The 21422-nt window shown below is 35.3% G+C and overlaps 1 protein-coding gene across 1 annotated transcript in view; it reads right to left on the reverse strand.

The window, feature by feature from the left end:
• Positions 1–21422, reverse strand: part of Cals (calsyntenin 1) — a 232321-nt gene that overhangs the window by 6509 nt on the left and 204390 nt on the right. Inside the window, exons 8-9 of the mRNA XM_090161453.1 lie at positions 1160–1338; positions 957–1083 (exon numbers count right to left, since the gene is read on the reverse strand). Of these exons, the coding sequence (XP_090017579.1) occupies positions 957–1083; positions 1160–1338 (306 nt within the window). The remainder of the gene's footprint in view (positions 1–956; positions 1084–1159; positions 1339–21422) is intronic.

A 21422-nucleotide genomic window follows, 5' to 3' on the forward strand; every position in this document is an offset into this window, starting at 1 on the left:
TATTATGATTTCAAGAATGTATTTATTTATTTGAGACGACCAATGGCCAAACTGATTTGATTTGGTTTAGGGGGAAACAGCTTACTGTTAGACGTGAATAACACTAAAATTCGTCTCAACATAAATACAGTCTTGATAGTATGCAATAGCCCATTCTAGAAAATCTGAGACTATTCGACCAAGTTTAAGGGACTAGCAACGTTCTCTATTCTTTGGTTTCAAAACTTTAGCTTATTTTCAGTCTTTGTGTGTACCAGACGTATTATATTTTATTTCGAAACCGAGCACAAGTTTGTCAGATAAATAATTTTATCTCCGTTATACAGGGTGTTTCAAAGGGTTATGCAAAAATTTGAAGGAGTCGTAGGGGGTGAATTGAGTTGTATGCCTGTTTCCCCCCCATTTTCCTACGATGAGTTAAAAGAGCGCCAGAGAGCTTCAAAGTGTGGCCTACTGCAGGGTTCGTAAAAAATTTCCGGAATTAAATTCCCTGACCATTTTTGTAGAATAAATGAATGGTTTTGATATAAAATCTTGAAAAATATTGATAATGTATTTTTAATACATCTTTCAAATATTTATTTGCCTGATTTTTTTGGGATCATTTTAAAATTCCACATACTTTTTTGGACCATTTCCCTGACTATTTGGAATCATTTTCAAATTCCCTGACACTTCCAGGTCGTGTATGAACCCTGTACTGGCCCCTGGATTCCTGGTTTGGCCCTTTGTTGCAGCCTACTTCCAGGGGCTAGTAGGCCACACTTTGAGGCTCTCTGGCGCTCTTTTCACTCATCGAATAAAATGGGAAAAAAAGTAATACTTCTCAACTCACCCCCTACAACTCCTTAAAATATTTGCATAACCTTTTGAAACACCCTGTATTATATTTTATTTCGAAACCGAGCACAAGTTTGTCAGATAAATAATTTTATTGATGACAGGCGATAACTTACCTTGCCAGCAAGCTCCGACAACGAAAGTGGTGTTAATTCCTCGGGCAGCGTGCAACGGCCAGTCGTCGATGATTTCGGGGTTGCTAGTCTGTATTTTGAAGGGTTGTCCGTCGATGTACAGGGTCGCCTGGAAAGGGTAAGCCCAGTTTAACGCGCGTCGATGATTAAGAGTGAGAAAATAAAGTGAAAAGTGTCGCGCTTACTTCGGGGAAGCTGACGCTGACGGCGTAGTGATGCCACTGATTGTCGCACACTTCGGCTAATTTCCACCTCCATTCGGCGGGCCTGAACACACTCGGTCTTTCCTGGTAGAATTCTCGCCTCAAAAGAAGAATGAGCCGGCAGTTTCTCACGAATACGGCATAATGATGTCGGTTCATTTCTAAATCAAACGTTCGAAATTAACAGGGAACACGAAACAATTTTTTTTTAATTTCTTAATAATAACATAAGTAACGTAATAACAATAAGAATGACAATTAACGAGATTTACAACCAAACTGATTTTCAGTTATTGCGTAATCTAGATGTTTTCTCAGCACAGAGCCCTCTAGCGTCTAAAATACGCGAGACTCCCGCTAATACCCTATTCAGACGAGGCTAATAAAACTGGGTTCAGTAAACCAAAGTTAAATTTTTATAGCACATTTCAGTATAGCTAAATAAGAGTATTAGTCTAAGGTTAAAAGAGTACACTTTTAGTCCTAGAACCACCTAATAATAATATATATAATCAGTTAGGCCTATTCCCAAGTCAAATAGCCATTAGTTCAGGTGGCCGGGTTACAATGCGTAGGAGGGTGGTGGCCAGCCCTTCGTGCCACGCCAGCCAACAGCTCCCTACACCCGCTATTAACATTAACTTAAACAAGGTTTTAAGGCTGTTACTACTATTATTAGTCTTAATTACGAGGAGCATCATGCCGCTATTGGCAACCCGATTTCCCTGATATTTCCAGGGCCCCCATTCAAATCTTCAATTTTTTTATGGGAAAAATAGGATTATATTTCTAAAAATATAGGACTTTATATTCTATTTAATTTACTAACTTTATGCATTTAAAAACAAAATCTATATTTAGAGGAATAAATCTTTGATATTCTCTTAAAAAATAGAAACTATTCAAGCATTTTATCACAAAAATATACTAGTAGCTAACCATGTTAACAATAACAAAAGTATAGACTAGAATGACTTTGTATAGGAATTTATCCTATAGCTAAATCTTGCAATTTAAATGAATGGCTGGATTTGAAATGGGCAAAATATCAAAATTATAGGATTTTATAGGACTTTTGGGGGATTTCGCTAAAAATATCGGATGTTATAGGACATTTTTGAAAATATAGAATTTTATAGGAATTATAGGACCTTTGGGGGCCCTGCAGGTTTCCCCACGAATATTTCCCTGATTTTTCCAGGGGCCGGATAAAATAAAACAAGAGTAACTCATTTCATGATTGTCATTTAAGTAAATCGGTTCAATATTATCATATCCAAGAAGAAATAAAGTCAAATCTTAAATAAGAAAAACGTATTGATTTAAATTTGTATTCATTAGGGCAAACTTTCCGAACCCACATAAATTTCCCTGATTTACACAAAAAAATTGGAATTTGCCTGATTTAAACAAAAAATGGGATTTTCCCTGATTTTTTGTCGACAATAGATTTTCCTGATATTTCCAGGTTTTCCAGGTCTGTATGAACCCTGAAGATGAAAACCAGATACCCAGCCAAAAATTTAAATTCTTTGTAGGAGTAGGATTTTTTTGTTAATTTATGGATTATAAAGGATAATATATAGGATTAAAATTTCTCAAATATAAGATCACGAATTATGAATCTTAATAAATAAGTATTTCATATACTAACTCAAACTTACACTACATTTCAAGAAATTAAAATATAATAGGATAGGTTTAAAAATATAGGATCATTTTTTAGGAATTATAGGCCCGTTGGGCTGCTTGAATTAATCTATTAGTTAAAACTATTTCTAAGTTTAACTCCCAAAGAGGGTTTATTATAAACTTTTGGTTCCACCCAAAGTATTTAAGTTCATCAATTCAACGGAATATTAAAAAAAAAAACTAGTTGAAGAAAAAATTTATTAGCAAAAAAGGAATGAGCACGCGTTTTGTAAGTAAGGTGGTAGTCACTCAAATAATCAGATAAGATGTAAAAATAGTACGGAAAAACCCGCAATGCACGTCTAAAAAATGGCTATAATTAACATCGAATGGTCGGTGAAAATAAAATCGAATGGTCGGTAAAAATAACGTCGAATGGTCGGTAAAATAACATCGAATGGTCGGTAAAATTGACATCGAATGGTCGGTGAAATGAACATCGAATGGTCGGTGAAATGAACATCGAATGGTCGGTGAAATGAACATCGAATGGTCGGTAAAATTGAACATCGAAACATAGCTCCAAATCCCAGAACGAAATGATGTGAATTGAATAGGAAAATCGGTAACATTGAGAAATGCCTCAAAAGTTTCGTAACTCAATAATCAGGTGTTCGAGATGTTTCCAGAGCGATTCGGTCGTAAGACTGGGGAAGAAATTAAAAACAAAAAAAGAGTGTGTCCGTGAAATGGTAATGTATTTTGTTTGCATGGTAATATCTGCTAAAGACGACTAACGACGTTTCTGTATCGATTCGGCGATGGAAAGCCATTAAATGAAAGAAGTGGAAAAAGATGGCCGAGAAGATGCCAGTTGAGAAGAGAAATATTAATTGCTTTCTCAAAACCGACCCGGCTGTTTTGTTCTAATCCTTTTTTGGCGGTGAGATTAAATGGCCGTGGAGAAGCGGGACCGGGAAGGGGGGGGGGGGCAGGCGACAACTGGGGGAAAACGAGCCCCCGGGTGTTGTTTACGCCTCCATACCCTAACGATCGTTAAAAAAATGCGGAGAAGAAACAGCCGTGAAAGAAAAATCCAACACAGCTACGGGGAGAACAAATCGATTACTTGATAGCCCAATCTAAGGCGGCTCTAGGATATAAGCTCGAAGACTTTACGTTTCGCTCCAGCTTTGTCTAAATTGCTAGCTGGCTGATGGATTTTATTTCCCACGGAAAGAAATAAAGTATATATAAAGAATAAAACTCGGTGAAATGTTGCGTAACATCTTAAATATGGCGCGGGCCTCGCCTTGATCTTTCAAAATGCCAGTTTCTCGTTCGTAGCATCGGCGGTGGCCGCGAGGGGAAAAAAGGGTTAAATCCTGGAGTAAAAAAAACAAACTCTTTTTAAAGACCCTTCTTTTTAGCCAACTCGTAAAAAAAGCGGCAAATATTGACTTTTTTGGGCTGTTATATTTTGAAGTTATTGCTATAAAGAGTGTCTTGTTGGGACTTGTGGGAAGGGAAAAAAATAATAATAAAACAACATAACTTCAGACATTAAATGTAGAGTTGTAAGTAAGGTAATAAACATAAGTGTGAACGCTTGTAGCCTTGGTACAAATTAGTATTAGGATTAGCAAATAAATGATGAGGAACTTAGTAGTCTTTATTGGGTTTATTTTCGTATTGGTCCGCGAGACTTAAAGCAACTGGCGGCTCGACGTGAAGTAGCTCTTTTTTTCAATAGATGTCACTAGCGTCGAAATCAAAAAGGCGGTACTTATAGGTACCCCTCGCGTTGATTGGATCGTTTGTAAATTGGTTAATAACATAAATTACAGAAATTATAATATTTTTATACGGGACATAATTTATTTTAAAGTTCACTAAAAAGAGTATATAACTACAATACAGTGGCTCTCCAACCACGTTATCATTTCGCTATTTTTAATTTTAGATTCCGTTGCCATTAATAGATGGCACCAGGCTCTCCACTAAAGTCGTTTTTTCTTTTTCAAGAATCGGATAGATTCATGGCCATCTCTAATAACAAGGGCCTTTACATAATATAGGTGGCAATGATAGAGTCGCCACTTGCTTTAAATTCAGCCAATTCGAAATACTCGAAAAATGTAGGTTGATGATGTAACTTAACAAAAAAAATAATTTATAAATCTGAAACTGGAAATATTTAAATTCAAGAAATGAAGCGAGTGTTTTTAATACGCAAATTTTATGTTCTGATTCATAATTTCATCATTATTTTTCTAAAAAAAAATACGTTAGTTTTCAATTTGAAAGTTTTAAATTTCCCTATGCCTTGGCCTGAAATAATTACATTCCAAAAACTATACTTCAAAATGGCGTGCACCGCGAATGAAATGAAAACATCATTAAAATGTCAAAGTGACATACTTATTTTTATTATATTACAGGGTTCATACAACATTTGGAAAATTAATTTCCCTGATATTTCCAGGTGCTAAAGCACCGTATGTTTTCGTTTAATCGAAAAAATTATACATAATTATTGAGGCGCTTCCAGACTCAAAAGAAATTCCCTGATATATCCAGGTTTTGTTAAATATTTAATTTCCCGGATATATCCCTGATATTTTTTGGAAAGAATCTGTTTCACTGATATTTCCAGGTTTGTATGAACCCTGTATTACTTTTCCGCCACTTTCTACTACACAACTTAACCCGGCCACCCGAATTAAAAGGCCATAAAAGTCGTTAGATGACTTGGGCCTAGGGCGGTGCCTTAGTTATTAGCCTAGCTGATGATGATGATGATTATTATAATTATAATAATAATATTAATATTAATATAGTATTAAAAATATTATTATTATAATTACAATTTTAAAAAGTGCGTAATAACATGTTATTGTACAGAATAAAAACAGTTTGAATTGAATTCAGTTATTCTAATTATTATTATAATAATATTAATATAGGAAGATCGAAAGTCTGTATATATTTATTATTTAAATCCACCGATTTGCGATAAAAATGAAGGTAATTTAAAGGTGATGATGATGTGATTATTATAATAATAATATTTATATAGTATTAGTACTATTATTATTATTATTATTATTATTATTATAATATTAATATAGGAATATCAAAGTCTGTATATATTTATCATTTAAATTAACCGATCTGCGATAAAAATGAAGGTAATTTAAAGGTGATGATGATGTGATTATGATAATAATAATATTTATATAGTATTAGTACTATTATTATTATTATTATTATTATTATAATATTAATATAGGAATATCAAAGTCTGTATATATTTATCATTTAAATTAACCGATCTGCGATAAAAATGAAGGTAATTTAAAGGCAGACCATTTTTAATAAGAGAGTGCCCGTTTTGGGGAAGATGAAGTAGCGAGGCACTTTTCGTTACGCAGTAATAAAGCGCCGGAATATACGTGCCTTCGCTCCGCCGCTGTCTGCTGGACCAAAGAAATGGCAGTCGTAAAAGCGACAACGCTTCGCCGGCTCCCTTAAGCCTCTCCGAATTAGTTCCCATCGATACCTCGAGCTGCAAATTGACCAATCATTTACGGCAAATCGGCCATTTTTCCCCCTTTATTTCCACGTTGTCTATTGGCTAGAATGAGCTACCAGATGAAACTTACTATTATCATTACCAACTCCTATGATTCGAGGGACTTTTTATCACCCCCCCCCCTCGCCAAAACAATGGATGCTTCGTCGCTAAAAGATATTTCACTGAATAAAATGGCTACAGAGGGTACAAATTAGTTAATTCCCACGAAGTTATACTTTTTAAATTGAGGAAATTTACTGGCGTCCTCTTGTGTCTACATTTTCGTAAAGTCGCGGACAATGGAGTCTTTAAATTATAATTCATTATCATTTATTATACAGGGTGTTTCAAAAGTTATGCAAAAAGTTTTAAGGAGTTGTAGGGGGTGAATTTGAGAAGTATGGCCGGTTTTTTTCCCCATTTCCCTACGATGAGTTAAAAGAACGCCAGAGAGCTTCAAAGTGTGGCCAACTAGCCCCTGGAAGTAGGCTGCAACCAAGCAGCAGGGACTTTAAATACTGTGGAAGTTTACTTTTTTACGCTGGCTATCTCGATTTGTTTACAAAGTCCTTTTTTACCTATCACACGAACCCAAACCTTAATGTTCGCATTTCCCTGCTGCTTGGTTTTGCGTTTGTTGCAGCCTACTTCCAGGGGCTAGTAGGCCACACTTTGAAGCTCTCTGGCGCTCTTTTCACTCATCGAATAAAATGGGAAAAAACAGTAATACTTCTCAACTCACCCCCTACAACTCCTTAAAATATTTGCATAATCTTTTGAAACATCCTGTATATTATTATAAATATAAATGATAACACAGCAGTCAGAAAATGCCAATTAATAAATTATTCCCATTTTTGAAACTTCAACCAAGGCGGCTAAAATATATTTCACTTTTGCATTTTCCAGATGGCGTTACAGACCGAATTTTAGGGCGCTTCCATTTTGAGAAGTATAAGATCAAGAGATCATGGCAGCAGGGGACAAATCAATGATATCGTACATAGTTCTTAGATACTTCTACGCGTTCTTGATTATACTATAAATTATAAATTAATTTTGGACATAAAAAGGCGATGTAAATTTTCGCCTTAAAGCTAGGTTTACAAAGGCGCTTGAAAACTAAAAAAAGTCGGGTTTGGTGCGGTCCCGTTGAACTTCGTTTACGTGGTTATAGTAAAGAATCGAAACACAAGCTTGTTTTCGAAGTAATTTAAGCTAATTTTGAAACCTAGCTTTTTCACTTAAATTAGGGTGACAACGGAAAAGCTCAAACATTTATAGGTTAAGTTAGAAATTTTTTAGTCAATTTATAGAACTTGAAACGAGATATTGTTTTGCAAATAAGAAGTTAAAAACGATTAATAACAACGTCGCTGATTTGGCATGGTTAGATCTAGGAGCAACAAACACAGCACCCACACAAGGAGAACGCAACCAGGTGGGGTGGAGGAGTGGTTAGCACTTTCACCTCGCAGCAAGAGGCACCGGGTTCGAACCCAGATTGTGGCACTGGGTGAAAACTCGGAACAACTCCTTCTGCGTTGAGTTTGCAAGTTCTCTCCCCGCTGGTTTAAGGGGTTTTCCCCCGAGCTCTTCAGTTTCCCCTTCCATAAAAACTTGTTGAGGTTAACGGTAATAGTTAGTGTAGGGAGCTGTTGGCTCGCGGGGCTTGAAGGGCTGGCCACCACCCTCCTACGCATTGTAACCCAGCCACCTGAATTAAAGGCTTCAAAAGTCGCTTGATGACTTAGGCCTATGGTGGTGCCTTGGGTATTAGCGTAGCTGATTATTATTATTATTATCAGTGTTACCTAAATGTCACATTTTTAGAATAAAGTCCATGTCAGTGGCATAAAGTGGCAAATATGGCCAAAAGTGGCAAATATGGCAAAAAGTGACAAATAGTGACTAATAATCAATAAATGCATTTAAATGATGTAAATAATATCTTTTGAGATGTAGCATCACTTACATGTGAGAGATAATGTTTCAGTTTTTCACAAAAGAACCATTAAAAACACCTTAAAGATATATAGCAGACGAATTCAAACTCAGGAAAATCGTTGAAAAATAGCCAAAATAAATTACTAGATTGGGCTATAATTGAGTATCTAGCCCAAAACCTGACAACTAATACAGTATATTTGTCTAAAATAGCACAAATATATTTTTCCTTTCGTATGTTTTTTTATTTTTATTAAAATTTATTATTTCCCACTTTTTGGCATATTAGCCAGTAAAAGTATTATTCGCCATGTCGGTATTTACCACTTTTTGCCACATTATTTGACACCTGACATTTACCACTTCGGAACACTGATTATTATTATTATTATTATTATTATTATTATAAGTCGTGGATTTTTTTGCGTACAATTTTCATTGGTTAGACGCATTATCGCCTGCTGCCGTCGGAAGGGGAAAATTCGGAAATTGCCTTCCACCCCTCCCGTAAAACGTTCAGCGTAATGGTTCGTCCAATGACATTTGTACACAACACTGTCTTAGCGTGTTTAAAGGCTAGCTGCGTTATCCTTGTTTTTGTTGCTCCTAGGTTAGATAGAGGGAACTAATACCAATCGAACGGCGTATCAATTAAATTTTTATCGAGTGCCGTTGATGAGTAATTGACTTTTCGCGGAGTCCCTTTCGGAGCTAGCGCCGCGGTGTATTCACCACCATCACCAAGAATGAAAATAACAGCCCCAATCACCCTATAACTAGAGGGGTGAGGCTAAAAATATAAGAGTTGTGGTTACCCTCCTAAGTGTTAACTTCACCCTGGGCACCAGTGTAGTGCGTGTGGAACACTTCTACAGGCGTTAGTAGGTCACAAATAGACCAAATTTCGGAATTTTATAATAACATTTTAAATTGAAATATAACGTTCGTGAGTCTATAAATGGCACAAGTTTACGCGCTAAAAGGGAAGCCAAAAAATTAAACCGCAATTAATTCCGCTCGGGAAGAATCTTTCACGAGGGACGCAAGCTGGTATTATTAAGGGAATGAAAGAGGGAGTTCCTATTATGTATTCCTTAAGGGAAATAATCTCATTGTGGCTGCAAAATAGCTTCGAGGTGGGGTCGCAACTCGACGATTGGATGACGTTTGTCCCCCTCTCTGTTCCGCGGGGGGGGGGGGACACACTGAAAAGGGAGAGATAAAGGTCAAACGGCGCTTTTAAAATGCTAAAAAGTTCCATCAGGAAAACGCGTTAAGCACTTAAATATGAAAGTAGATACTTGCGACGAAGGAACAAATAAATACATTTTACTATGAATATTAAAGGCCTGGGTTTTCTTCTGCCTGTCAGCGGAACACGTTGGCCTACCACCAGGGTATTTGTTTTGAAGGAAAGTAAGTTTACAGGGTGACAGGCAGAAGAAAACCTAGGCCTTTAAGCGGTTTTTTGCCAAATAAAGACATTCTTTTGGGTTTGTGTCGAAAATAGCTTTTAAATTGTAAGTGAAAATATACAAATTAGGAGCTGCCAGTTCGCAACAAAAGCAGCCGCGGAAATCCGCGGAAGTTATTGATCGAGATTCAAGTGGGAGGGGGCCAAAAAATACGGAACGAGCGAGTCGGAAGTAAGTTGAAAGGAAGCAAACAAGATGGGGAGCGATTCAATTCGGCGCAGTTGGAAGGGAGATTGCTTAAAGTATAAACGCGGGTAGGACTTATTAAATAACACACGAGTTAAATCCCAAAAATCGATTTGGCAATATAATACCGCCCATTGCATTCGACGAATCGCTTTACACAAACGTACGGAATACCGGGGTTATCTTATACCGTGTTTCTATAAAATAAAACAATAATTATTAGAAGTATAAAATGTTTTTATCGGCGTCACGAGCGCAAGTTATTTAAGTGCTTTACTTGCACGCCGGTTTCAAATTAAGAAGGGTCTCGCGACTGCAGCGCGCGCTCTCTACCTTCAAAAGTAACAGCTAAGTGACGTAAGCCAAACATTATCACGTGGCCTCCCGTATTTTATAGAAACACCGATAGGCGCTTAAATAAAACATCTCCAAGGAAATCGCCAAGAAGTAATATTTACAAGAGCCAGGACCTGCAAGTTACTTTTTATATAGTGCTGGTTGAAATAATGGAAACTTTACAACTGTAAACAGAACGTCGTATTTTTGCTAAGCCTTAATATATTAAAAAAACGCTACCTGGTTTAATGGAAACACTTGTTCAATACCGTACAGGTTTAAATTTTCCATTATTTCAACAAGCACTATATAAACAGTGACTTGTAGGTCCTGGCCCTCGGAAATATTACTTCATGGTTATTTCATAGAAGGTGTTTTATTGAAGCGTCTACCGGGATTTTTGTTTTTAAATTTCAAAGGGGGGAAGACATTTTTTCCCCTTTGCGCCGCCGCCGCCGAAACAAATCAACGCCACCGAGGATTTTTTAAAATCGGCGCTATGCTAGTCTTCACGTTTTAGTACTACTACTAATAAAAATTGACGGTAGATGGCATTTTGAAAGTGATTAAGTCATAGCAGGGCCCCCACTCAAATCTTAAATTTTTTTATAGGAAAAATAGGATTATATTTCTAAAAATATAGGACTTTATAGGACTATATATTTACTAACTTTATGCAATTAAAAACAATCTATATTTAGAGAAATAAATCTTTGATTTTCTCTTAAAAAATATAAACTATTTGAGCATTTTATCACAAAACTATACTAGTAGCTAACCGTGTTAACAATAACAAAAGCATAGACTAGAATGACTTGGTATAGGAATTTATCCTATAGCTAAATCTAGCAATTTAACTGAGTGGCTGGATTTGAAATGGCCAAAATATCAAAATTATAGGATTTTATAGGACTTTTGGGGGATTTTGCTAAAAATATAGGATGTTATAGGACATTTTTGAAAATATAGGATTTTAAAGGAATTATAGGACCTCTGGGGGCCCTGTCATAGTGAAGTCTCACTATTTCGTAATGCTTGGCATTGGATAAATTAATTGTCCATAGATGGTATATAGCTCTTCCACGTATAAGCGAAGAAAATAGATTATCTTGTTGCGGGGATGGTTCGTCAGCCATCTTTACCGCTCGACGACTGGAGAGATTAAATCCGAAGGGTTTGAGCGATTTCGAGCGCGTTTAGAAGCCATTAAAGTTTAAAATATGGCCAATGACAGATGCGGCGGGCAGTTGCAAGCTTCCAAGCCCCGCGATCAGCGAAATTAATGCTCTCGTCTGGCTATACCTTTCGTTTCGAGATTAGAGGCTATTTTGGCGATCTAGCCGGTTTATCATATCGGAATCCTTTTCAGTTTTTCCGCTGGGGGGAATGGAGATCTAAGGAACGTAAGTAATAAATTTAAAAGATGGTCAACTTTGCCCTGTGAGAGCTATTTTTATCCGCCTCAGACAATGAATGTTTCAAACTACTACCTCCGATTGATTCACGCTGTGCCAACGTTAACACGCCATCAGGATAAACTTAAGGAATGGTATTGTAAGACGATTTAATTGAAATTAAGTTAATTACTTACAATTATAAACAGTATGTTCTATAGCTAAGGACTTGATCCTGGGGAAGATTAAAATTAAGCAGATTTAAATCCGATTATTATTTTTGAATTTTTTAATAGTAATGGCAGGGTTATTATTTTAGGTCAAAAATTCTTTGATAATGTGTGGTTTGGTTGACTAACTAAAATCCCTGACTTATCCCTGAATTTATACGAAATTATTTAAATCCGTGACTTATCCCTGAATTTCTACGAAATTATTTAAATCCCTGCCTTATCTCTGAATTTCTACGAAATTATTTAAATCCCTGAATTTCTACGAAATTATCTAAATCCCTGACTTATCCCTGAATTTCTACGAAATTATTTAAATCCCTGCCTTATCTCTGAATTTCTACGAAATTATTTAAATCCCTGAATTTCTACGAAATTATCTAAATCCCTGACTTATCCCTGAATTTCTACGAAATTATTTAAATCCCTGCCTTATCTCTGAATTTCTACGAAATTATTTAAATCCCTGAATTTCTACGAAATTATCTAAATCCCTGAATTTCTACGAAATTATCTAAATCCCTGACTTATCCCTGAATTTCTACGAAATTATTTAAATCCCTGCCTTATCTCTGAATTTCTACGAAATTATTTAAATCCCTGAATTTCTACGAAATTATCTAAATCCCTGACTTATCCCTGAATATCTACGAAATTATTTAAATCCCTGCCTTATCTCTGAATTTCTACGAAATTATTTAAATCCCTGAATTTCTACGAAATTATCTAAATCCCTGACTTATCCCTGAATTTCTACGAAATTATTTAAATCCCTGCCTTATCTCTGAATTTCTACGAAATTATTTAAATCCCTGAATTTCTACGAAATTATCTAAATCCCTGACTTATCCCTGAATTTCTACGAAATTATTTAAATCCCTGCCTTATCTCTGAATTTCTACGAAATTATTTAAATCCCTGAATTTCTACGAAATTATCTAAATCCCTGACTTATCCCTGAATTTCTACGAAATTATTTAAATCCCTGCCTTATCTCTGAATTTCTACGAAATTATTTAAATCCCTGAATTTCTACGAAATTATCTAAATCCCTGACTTATCCCTGAATTTCTACGAAATTATTTAAATCCCTGCCTTATCTCTGAATTTCTACGAAATTATTTAAATCCCTGAATTTCTACGAAATTATCTAAATCCCTGACTTACCCCTGAATTTCTACGAAATTATTTAAATCCCTGCCTTATCTCTGAATTTCTACGAAATTATTTAAATCCCTGAATTTCTACGAAATTATCTAAATCCCTGACTTATCCCTGAATTTCTACGAAATTATTTAAATCCCTGCCTTATCTCTGAATTTCTACGAAATTATTTAAATCCCTGAATTTCTACGAAATTATCTAAATCCGTGACTTATCCCTGAATTTCTACGAAATTATTTAAATCCCTGCCTTATCTCTGAATTTCTACGAAATTATTTAAATCCCTGAATTTCTACGAAATTATCTAAATCCCTGACTTATCCCTGAATTTCTACGAAATTATTTAAATCCCTGCCTTATCTCTGAATTTCTACGAAATTATTTAAATCCCTGAATTTCTACGAAATTATCTAAATCCCTGACTTATCCCTGAATTTCTACGAAATTATTTAAATCCCTGCCTTATCTCTGAATTTCTACGAAATTATTTAAATCCCTGAATTTCTACGAAATTATCTAAATCCCTGACTTATCCCTGAATTTCTACGAAATTATTTAAATCCCTGCCTTATCTCTGAATTTCTACGAAATTATTTAAATCCCTGAATTTCTACGAAATTATCTAAATCCCTGACTTATCCCTGAATTTCTACGAAATTATTTAAATCCCTGCCTTATCTCTGAATTTCTACGAAATTATTTAAATCCCTGAATTTCTACGAAATTATCTAAATCCCTGACTTATCCCTGAATTTCTACGAAATTATTTAAATCCCTGCCTTATCTCTGAATTTCTACGAAATTATTTAAATCCCTGAATTTCTACGAAATTATCTAAATCCCTGACTTATCCCTGAATTTCTACGAAATTATTTAAATCCCTGCCTTATCTCTGAATTTCTACGAAATTATCTAAATCCCTGCCTTATCCCTGAATTTCTACGAAATTATTTAAATCCCTGCCTTATCCCTGAATTTCTACGAAATTATTTAAATCCCTGCCTTATCTCTGAATTTTTACGAAATTATTTAAATCCCTGCCTTATCTCTGAATTTCTACGAAATTATTTAAATCCCTGAATTTCTACGAAATTATCTAAATCCCTGACTTATCCCTGAATTTCTACGAAATTATTTAAATCCCTGCCTTATCTCTGAATTTCTACGAAATTATTTAAATCCCTGAATTTCTACGAAATTATCTAAATCCCTGACTTATCCCTGAATTTCTACGAAATTATTTAAATCCCTGCCTTATCTCTGAATTTCTACGAAATTATTTAAATCCCTGCCTTATCCCTGAATTTCTACGAAATTATTTAAATCCCTGCCTTATCTCTGAATTTTTACGAAATTATTTAAATCCCTGCCTTATCTCTGAATTTCTACGAAATTATTTAAATCCCTGAATTTCTACGAAATTATCTAAATCCCTGACTTATCCCTGAATTTCTACGAAATTATCTAAATCCCTGACTTATCTCTGAATTTCTACGAAATTATTTAAATCCCTGAATTTCTACGAAATTATCTAAATCCCTGAATTTCTACGAAATTATCTAAATCCCTGACTTATCCCTGAATTTCTACGAAATTATTTAAATCCCTGCCTTATCTCTGAATTTCTACGAAATTATTTAAATCCCTGCCTTATCCCTGAATTTCTACGAAATTATTTAAATCCCTGCCTTATCTCTGAATTTTTACGAAATTATTTAAATCCCTGCCTTATCTCTGAATTTCTACGAAATTATTTAAATCCCTGAATTTCTACGAAATTATCTAAATCCCTGACTTATCCCTGAATTTCTACGAAATTATCTAAATCCCTGACTTATCTCTGAATTTCTACGAAATTATTTAAATCCCTGAATTTCTACGAAATTATCTAAATCCCTGAATTTCTACGAAATTATCTAAATCCCTGACTTATCCCTGAATTTCTACGAAATTATTTAAATCCCTGCCTTATCTCTGAATTTCTACGAAATTATTTAAATCCCTGAATTTCTACGAAATTATCTAAATCCCTGACTTATCCCTGAATTTCTACGAAATTATTTAAATCCCTGCCTTATCTCTGAATTTCTACGAAATTATTTAAATCCCTGAATTTCTACGAAATTATCTAAATCCCTGACTTATCCCTGAATTTCTACGAAATTATTTAAATCCCTGCCTTATCTCTGAATTTCTACGAAATTATTTAAATCCCTGAATTTCTACGAAATTATCTAAACCCCTGCCTTATCCCTGAATTTCTACGAAATTATTTAAATCCCTGCCTTATCTCTGAATTTCTACGAAATTATTTAAATCCCTGCCTTATCTCTGAATTTCTACGAAATTATTTAAATCCCTGAATTTCTACGAAATTATCTAAATCCCTGACTTATCCCTGAATTTCTACGAAATTATTTAAATCCCTGCCTTATCTCTGAATTTCTACGAAATTATTTAAATCCCTGAATTTCTACGAAATTATCTAAATCCCTGACTTATCCCTGAATTTCTACGAAATTATCTAAATCCCTGACTTATCTCTGAATTTCTACGAAATTATTTAAATCCCTGAATTTCTACGAAATTATCTAAATCCCTGAATTTCTACGAAATTATCTAAATCCCTGACTTATCCCTGAATTTCTACGAAATTATTTAAATCCCTGCCTTATCTCTGAATTTCTACGAAATTATTTAAATCCCTGAATTTCTACGAAATTATCTAAATCCCTGACTTATCCCTGAATTTCTACGAAATTATTTAAATCCCTGCCTTATCTCTGAATTTCTACGAAATTATTTAAATCCCTGAATTTCTACGAAATTATCTAAATCCCTGACTTATCCCTGAATTTCTACGAAATTATTTAAATCCCTGCCTTATCTCTGAATTTCTACGAAATTATTTAAATCCCTGAATTTCTACGAAATTATCTAAACCCCTGCCTTATCCCTGAATTTCTACGAAATTATTTAAATCCCTGCCTTATCTCTGAATTTCTACGAAATTATTTAAATCCCTGCCTTATCTCTGAATTTCTACGAAATTATTTAAATCCCTGAATTTCTACGAAATTATCTAAATCCCTGACTTATCCCTGAATTTCTACGAAATTATTTAAATCCCTGCCTTATCTCTGAATTTCTACGAAATTATTTAAATCCCTGAATTTCTACGAAATTATCTAAATCCCTGACTTATCCCTGAATTTCTACGAAATTATTTAAATCCCTGCCTTATCTCTGAATTTCTACGAAATTATTTAAATCCCTGCCTTATCCCTGAATTTCTACGAAATTATTTAAATCCCTGCCTTATCTCTGAATTTTTACGAAATTATTTAAATCCCTGCCTTATCTCTGAATTTCTACGAAATTATTTAAATCCCTGAATTTCTACGAAATTATCTAAATCCCTGACTTATCCCTGAATTTCTACGAAATTATCTAAATCCCTGACTTATCCCTGAATTTCTACGAAATTATTTAAATCCCTGCCTTATCTCTGAATTTCTACGAAATTATTTAAATCCCTGCCTTATCTCTGAATTTCTACGAAATTATTTAAATCCCTGAATTTCTACGAAATTATCTAAATCCCTGACTTATCCCTGAATTTCTACGAAATTATTTAAATCACTGCCTTATCTCTGAATTTCTACGAAATTATTTAAATCCCTGCCTTATCCCTGAATTTCTACGAAATTATTTAAATCCCTGCCTTATCCCTGAATTTCTACGAAATTATTTAAATCCCTGCCTTATCCCTGAATTTCTACGAAATTATTTAAATCCCTGCCTTATCCCTGAATTTCTACGAAATTATTTAAATCCCTGCCTTATCTCTGAATTTTTACGAAATTATTTAAATCCCTGCCTTATCTCTGAATTTCTACGAAATTATTTAAATCCCTGAATTTCTACGAAATTATCTAAATCCCTGACTTATCCCTGAATTTCTACGAAATTATTTAAATCCCTGCCTTATCTCTGAATTTCTACGAAATTATTTAAATCCCTGAATTTCTACGAAATTATCTAAATCCCTGACTTATCCCTGAATTTCTACGAAATTATTTAAATCCCTGCCTTATCTCTGAATTTCTACGAAATTATTTAAATCCCTGAATTTCTACGAAATTATCTAAATCCCTGACTTATCCCTGAATTTCTACGAAATTATTTAAATCCCTGCCTTATCTCTGAATTTCTACGAAATTATTTAAATCCCTGAATTTCTACGAAATTATCTAAATCCCTGAATTTCTACGAAATTATTTAAATCCCTGCCTTATCTCTGAATTTCTACGAAATTATTTAAATCCCTGAATTTCTACGAAATTATCTAAATCCCTGACTTATCCCTGAATTTCTACGAAATTATTTAAATCCCTGCCTTATCTCTGAATTTCTACGAAATTATCTAAATCCCTGACTTATCCCTGAATTTCTACGAAATTATTTAAATCCCTGCCTTATCTCTGAATTTCTACGAAATTATTTAAATCCCTGCCTTATCCCTGAATTTCTACGAAATTATTTAAATCCCTGCCTTATCCCTGAATTTCTACGAAATTATTTAAATCCCTGCCTTATCTCTGAATTTTTACGAAATTATTTAAATCCCTGCCTTATCTCTGAATTTCTACGAAATTATTTAAATCCCTGAATTTCTACGAAATTATCTAAATCCCTGACTTATCCCTGAATTTCTACGAAATTATTTAAATCCCTGCCTTATCTCTGAATTTCTACGAAATTATTTAAATCCCTGCCTTATCTCTGAATTTCTACGAAATTATTTAAATCCCTGAATTTCTACGAAATTATCTAAATCCCTGACTTATCCCTGAATTTCTACGAAATTATTTAAATCCCTGCCTTATCTCTGAATTTCTACGAAATTATTTAAATCCCTGCCTTATCCCTGAATTTCTACGAAATTATTTAAATCCCTGCCTTATCCCTGAATTTCTACGAAATTATTTAAATCCCTGCCTTATCTCTGAATTTTTACGAAATTATTTAAATCCCTGCCTTATCTCTGAATTTCTACGAAATTATTTAAATCCCTGAATTTCTACGAAATTATCTAAATCCCTGACTTATCCCTGAATTTCTACGAAATTATCTAAATCCCTGACTTATCCCTGAATTTCTACGAAATTATTTAAATCCCTGCCTTATCTCTGAATTTCTACGAAATTATTTAAATCCCTGAATTTCTACGAAATTATCTAAATCCGTGACTTATCCCTGAATTTCTACGAAATTATTTAAATCCCTGCCTTATCTCTGAATTTCTACGAAATTATTTAAATCCCTGAATTTCTACGAAATTATCTAAATCCCTGACTTATCCCTGAATTTCTACGAAATTATTTAAATCCCTGCCTTATCCCTGAATTTCTACGAAATTATTTAAATCCCTGCCTTATCTCTGAATTTCTACGAAATTATTTAAATCCCTGAATTTCTACGAAATTATCTAAATCCCTGACTTATCCCTGAATTTCTACGAAATTATTTAAATCCCCGACTTATCCCTGAAATTTTTCCTCCATTTTACAGATCCCTGACTTATCCGGGTTTTCCAGGTTCTGTACGAACCCTGACTGAGAGAGATAGCGTGTTTTTACAGTATACTGAATTATTACTGATTTGTTTTACGCCACTCTAACCATATTTTTAATTAGTAGTTTAATTGCGCAATTACGCTGGATATAAAACTAAAAGGTAGCTTGTTTTCTAAATGGCGTGGTCATATTGCAGGGAATCTTCGCGCCAGTCTCTGCAACACCTAGTCCACCCAAAATATCGAATTCTATCCCAGTTCTCGACCACAGTCGCGTGTGCCGAAGCGCCAAAGCATTAAAGAGATCAGCTCCAAGAGGGTCGCCATCTTTAAACCTATCTGCGGCAATTTGAAGGAGTGTACGATATTCTTCAGCCAGGAAATGAAATGGCTTACGAGTGCCCTACAGACAAAGAAACGCGACAGCTCGACTCAGGACAGTTGAGCGAAAGGCGCGCGGATACGTACAGTCGGCGTCGTCCGATTATAAAGCGAGATATTCGGTGGCGGCGGTAGACATTTTGAACAGAAGTCGCGCGGTCGAAGATGGTGATAAGAGGATCCGGATGAAGAGAAAAGATGGAGGAGAAGAGCGAGAGGGGGATTAACCCTGGGGGACGGAGCCTCGCGGACGACCTAAATCTATCCGGGATGTTGGCGGGGAAGACCACACGCGGGAGGTCAATTTCTCGTAAACATTAAGCGAGTATCCCTCTGGGTAGTTATCGGCAGATTTGAGAGGGGGAGATGGTCTAGCTGCTGGGATCAGACTCCAAGATCGAAAAAACAGAGCGGAAGACTGGGGCCTATGGCGAAATCATCTGGACAACCTTCTCCGCAAATTTCAAGAAGAAAATTGTGAATGGGATACGCGTCTCCACCTTTTAAGTTAAATTCGCTTGTTCTGCAACAAAGGGTGGACAACTTTTAAGCCAAATTCACTTGTTCTGCAACAAAAGGTGGACAACTTTTAAGCCAAATTCACTTGTTCTGCAACAAAGGGTGGACACCGTTTAAGCTAAATTCACTTGGTCTGGAACAAAGGGTGGACACCATTTAAGCCAAATTCACTTGTTCTGCAACAAAGGGTGGACACCGTTTAAGCTAAATTCACTTGGTCTGGAACAAAGGGTGGACACCATTTAAGCTAAATTCGCTTGGTCTGGAACAAAGGAAGGACACCATTTAAGCTAAATTCGCTTGTTCTGCAACAAAGGGTGAACACCTTTTAAGCCAAATTCGCTTGTTCTGGAACAAAGGGTGGACACCGTTTAAGCTAAATTCTAGGTTTTTCTGTTAGAGATAATTACTGAATTATTTATTTATTCTTCATGATTCGATTATCGGGGTTACACTTTTTACTCCTCTTCAAAAGGAGGTGTACAGAGAGTAAACAAAATTTATCTGCTAAAAAGGCTACAGGCAGCCATTTTGGGAAAATATTTTTATCCTGACTCGAACTATTCGACTCCGCAGAATCGAAGTAAAGACTCATATGGTTACTCTTCTTACCCTACTCCGAAATCCCAGAACATTCTCAGCGTTATTCGGTAATTTCACTTTGTAAATGGACAAGAACTGTAGAACATCAACGACCGACTTAAGTACAATTCACAAGGGCAATTATTTCCAGAGTTTCGCAGTCTCTACCATTGGGGGGATAAGTAAAAATTCGACTTTCAATTAGTGGCTATAAAAACATCGAGAAGGTCTTTGAACCCCTTCCAAACCCCATCAGACATCCGCGGCTGAATAATTAAGCGCGGGAAAAAGAGGAATACGAAAATGTGAAACGATCGGCAGAAGGCGCGCGCAGTCAGTGTCTGAAGCTCTTAATGGGATCTTGATGGTCCCCGGTGCTGGCGTCGACCATTCTGACAAGGGAGATTTTTTAGGGGACGCGACGGAAAAATTCGGGGGCCCCACCAAGACGCGCTATTATATCACCGCCGAGGGGAGATTTCCAAATTCGTCCTTTTTTCGCTTCTACAAGGTTCTCTCTTCCTTCTTCGGCCCGCCAGGATTCGAAGACGACAAGATGAGTTACGGCCCAGAGCCTCGGGTCTCCGCGCCAAAACAAAGGACTCTCCTAAGAAGAAGGTCTTCCGCTATCCTCCCGGTTTCGGCTCTTATGACGAATCTTTGGGCTTAGCTGTTCGCAACCTTCATATTTTTCTGACCGAAATTGTCCACGGGATTTTAATCTTAAAACACTCGTTAAGATTTCAACATTTTTCTTATATTTTTATGTACGAGGTTTAAAAAAATATATATATATTTTCTTAAGCCCCATTTTCATGCTCGCTGGTAGCGGGTAAAAATCAACAAAATCCGCTTCAGCTATACACTTTTTCACTTTCCGCGTCGATCTGTTTCAAACAGATAATTTAGCTTTATTTTCACGCTTGCGAGTGGCGGAAGCGAATTTTGACGATTTATATCCGCTACCAGCGAGCATGAAAATGGGGCTTAATAGTTATTTTTAACAGACCTTTTAAATTATGACTACTAGTTTCAGGGTGACCAGGGAATAGCTTTGAAAATTTATAGGAAAAATAAGTATTTTAGGGACGAATTATAGTAAAATATAGGAAACTAAATAGGCGAATTATAGGAAAATACAAAAAATATTTAGGCTAAATATAGAAACATATATTAAAAATAATAATTTTAGGGACGAATTATAGGAAAAAATAGGAAAATAGGCGAATTATAGGAAAATACAA

Source organism: Leiobunum rupestre, chromosome 10, assembly GCF_980474605.1.
Source record: "Leiobunum rupestre chromosome 10, qqLeiRupe1.1.hap1, whole genome shotgun sequence".
In the NCBI taxonomy this organism is placed as follows: Eukaryota; Metazoa; Arthropoda; class Arachnida; order Opiliones; family Sclerosomatidae; genus Leiobunum; species Leiobunum rupestre.